Genomic DNA, 3,012 nt, shown 5'->3' with positions numbered 1-3,012 from the left:
GAGCCCCCCGAGAGTGGGGCCAGGACCGGGGCAGGGGTGGGGAGCCCTCCGGGAGAGGGGTCAGACCAGGCTGGGGATGGGGGATGCCCACCGTGGGTGAGGGGCCAGGCCAGACGCAGGGACAGGGACCCCCCGCGGGCGCCCCCCAGGCTGGGGGGCATCTCATGGGGTCACTGTCACCCTCCTGGTACCGGGGCTGTGTCCTACACCCCGACCCCATATTGGGGTGACATCCTGCCCCCATGTTGGGGTTGGGTCCTCCCCTGGGCCCCCCGGCTCAGCCCCACGCCCGGGGGTCTCCGAGCTGGGACCTGGACCCTCCTGAGTGCTGTGGGGACACCGGTGGGTGCCAGGTGGGTGCTGCTGCCAGTGGCTCTGTCAGGGCCCCAGAGTGTCCCTCGGTCCGTGTCCCTCAGTCTGTCCCTTAGTCTGCGTCCCTCGGTCGGTATCTGTCGGTCCGTGTCCCTCAGTCCGTGTCCCTCTGTCCATGTCCCTCAGTCCGTGTCCGTCAGTCCTTGTCCCTTGGTCTGTCCCGGTCCCTTGGTCCGTGTCCCTCGCTCTGTCCCTCAGTCCGTGTTCCCTGGTCCGTGTCCGTCGGAGCCGCGGGCGCTCCCACTCCCTTATCTGATCCCGCGTGGGCTCCCAGCCCAGCCTGGCCACGGGCCCGGGCACCCCCCGGCCCCTTCCCCCCCCCCCCCCCCCCCGGGGGGGGGGGCACCCAGGCAGAGACAGCTCCTGCCCCAGAGGGCCCCCCCCGCACCCCCGTCCCCCCTAGGTCTGTGCCCGTCACGGGGGGGCTCACACAGAGCCGTGGCCGTGGCCCAGCACAGACCCCCCGTCCCGCTGGGTGCACCCCAGACCCCCCTCGGTGACCCCCAGAACCTACCGAGGACCCCCCAGGTGCCGCAGGAGGGTCACAGTGACCCGGGGGCACGAGCAGAGCTGGGGGTGCCACGGGACCCACAGTGGCCCCAGCACAGCCCGACCCCCCCGGGGGTCCCTGCCCGGCACCCCAAGAGCAGGGGCAGCACCCCAAGAGCAAGGGCAGCACCCCGGGGTGCGGGGGGGCTCGGGGTGGGTCAGGACTGGGGGGGTCGGGGCTTGGGGGTGACCGGTGCGTGGCCCAGGTGGGTGCCAGCGTCACCTGTCTTTTGATGTGGTGCCAGCGGGGCCGGCGGCTCCACCAGTGGGTGCTCCCGGCCCGGCCCCCCCGCGCCCCCCCGCACCCCACACCCACCGCGGGGCCTATAAAGGGTTTGGGGTGCCCGGGTCCCGCTCAGCCCGAGCGTCTGCACAGGGCTGCCGAGGTGTGGGGGCGGCTGGGGGCCATGGGGGGCCATGGGGGGGCTGCTGGGGGGCCTGGGGGGGTTGGAGGTGCTGGTGCTCGGTGGGTGCTGCGGTGGGGGGGTTGTGGGAGGCAGAGGGATTGGGGGTGCTGGGTGGGGGGTGCTGAGTGGGGGGTGGGTGCTGGGGAGGTGGTGGGTGATGGGGATGCTGGTTCTGGGGGGTGCGGGGTTGGGGGGTGCTGGGGGAGGCAATGGGATGGGGGGTGCTGGGGAGGGGGCTGCTGGTGCTGGGTGCCAGAACTGGGGGTGCAGTGGGGGTGCTGGGAGTGCTGGGGTGGTGCTGGTGGGTAGTGGGGGCAGAGGGGTAAGGAATTGGGTGGTGGGTGCCAGGACAGGGGGCAGTGGGTGGGGGGGTGTTCAGACAGGGGGTGGTGGGTGGGTGCTGGGGGGTTGGAGCTGATGGGGTAGTGGGTGCTGGGGTGGGTGCTGGGCGCTGCAGAGAGGGGTGCTGGGGCAGGGGGTGGATGCCCAGCCAGCCCCCCACCCGCCTGCAGTCCCCCACCCCGTTGCAGGAAGGGTGAGGATGGGTCCTGCCACGTTCCTGGGGCTCTGCCTGCTGGGGTGCCTGGTCCTGCACCCCACACTGCCAGGTGAGACTCCTCACACCCTGAGACCCCCCAGCTGCACCCTGAGACACCCTCATTGCACCCTGAGACTTTCCAACTGCACCCTGAGACCACCCCATTGCACCCTAATACCCTCTGCCTGCACCCGGACCCCCCCCGCTGCACTCTGGGACCCCCCCACTGCACTCAGAGACCCTCTGCTGCACCCTGAGACCCCCCAACCGCACCCTGACCCCCCCCAAACACACCTCGACCTTCCCCATCTGCACCCTGACAGCCCCCCCCAATCCCCTTCCCCCACCCTCAGCCCCCCAAACGGGGTTGGGGGTCCCCTGATGCCCCCCAGGGCTCCCCCCGTGGGGTCCCAGCCGGGTCTGGGGGGCATCCTGGTGACACCCCTGTTCCCCCCCAGGGGCAGAGGCCACCAAGTGTCCCCGGGGGTGGCTGTCCTTCGGGGGCCACTGCTACGGCTACTTCGGGCAGGGGCTGAGCTGGAGGAAGGCCGAGGTGGGTGCCAGGGGGGTTGGGGGTGCTGGGGGGGTCCCCGGTGCCCCCGGGACCCCCCCAGAGCTGGCGGTGCCCCCAGGCGTGGTGCCAGGCCACCCGTGGGGGGCACCTGGCGTCGCTGCACAGCCCCGAGGAGCACCGGGCACTCGCCGCCTTCATCGCCCAGCGCCCGCGGCGCGAGGACGAGGACGACAGCGTCTGGATCGGCCTGCACCAGCGCGTGGGTGGCCTGCCTGCACCCCTGCCTGCACCTGCCTGCACCCCTGCCTGCACCCCTGCCTGCACCTGGCTGCACCTGCTGCACCCCTGCCTGCATCTGCCTGCACCCCTGCCTGCACCTGCACCCCTGCCTGCACCCCTGCCTGCACCCCTGCCTGCACCTGTCTGCACCTGCCTACACCCCTACCTGCACCTGTCTGCACCTGTCTGCACCCCTGCCTGCACCGCTGCCTGAACGTGTCTGTACTGCCTGTACCTGCTTGTACTGTCTGTACCTGCCTGCACTGACTGTACCTGCCTGCACCTACCTGTACTGTCTGTACTGTCTGTACCTGTCTGTACCTGCCTGCACGTGTCTGTACTGCCTGTACCTG

General features: G+C 71.4%; 1 protein-coding gene across 1 annotated transcript in view; it reads left to right on the top strand.

The window, feature by feature from the left end:
* The first annotated feature begins 1,869 nt into the window (after nucleotides 1–1,869).
* Nucleotides 1,870–3,012, top strand: part of LOC113960353 (dromaiocalcin-1-like) — a 2,286-nt gene continuing 1,143 nt past the window's right edge. The window contains exons 1-3 of the mRNA XM_027669882.1: nucleotides 1,870–1,936; nucleotides 2,325–2,419; nucleotides 2,499–2,639. Of these exons, the coding sequence (XP_027525683.1) occupies nucleotides 1,870–1,936; nucleotides 2,325–2,419; nucleotides 2,499–2,639 (303 nt within the window). The remainder of the gene's footprint in view (nucleotides 1,937–2,324; nucleotides 2,420–2,498; nucleotides 2,640–3,012) is intronic.

The sequence above is a fragment of the Corapipo altera genome, unplaced genomic scaffold (genome assembly GCF_003945725.1).
Source record: "Corapipo altera isolate COAL_440 unplaced genomic scaffold, ASM394572v1 291, whole genome shotgun sequence".
NCBI classification, from domain to species: Eukaryota; Metazoa; Chordata; class Aves; order Passeriformes; family Pipridae; genus Corapipo; species Corapipo altera.
This window is presented reverse-complemented; position numbering and strand designations above follow the sequence as displayed.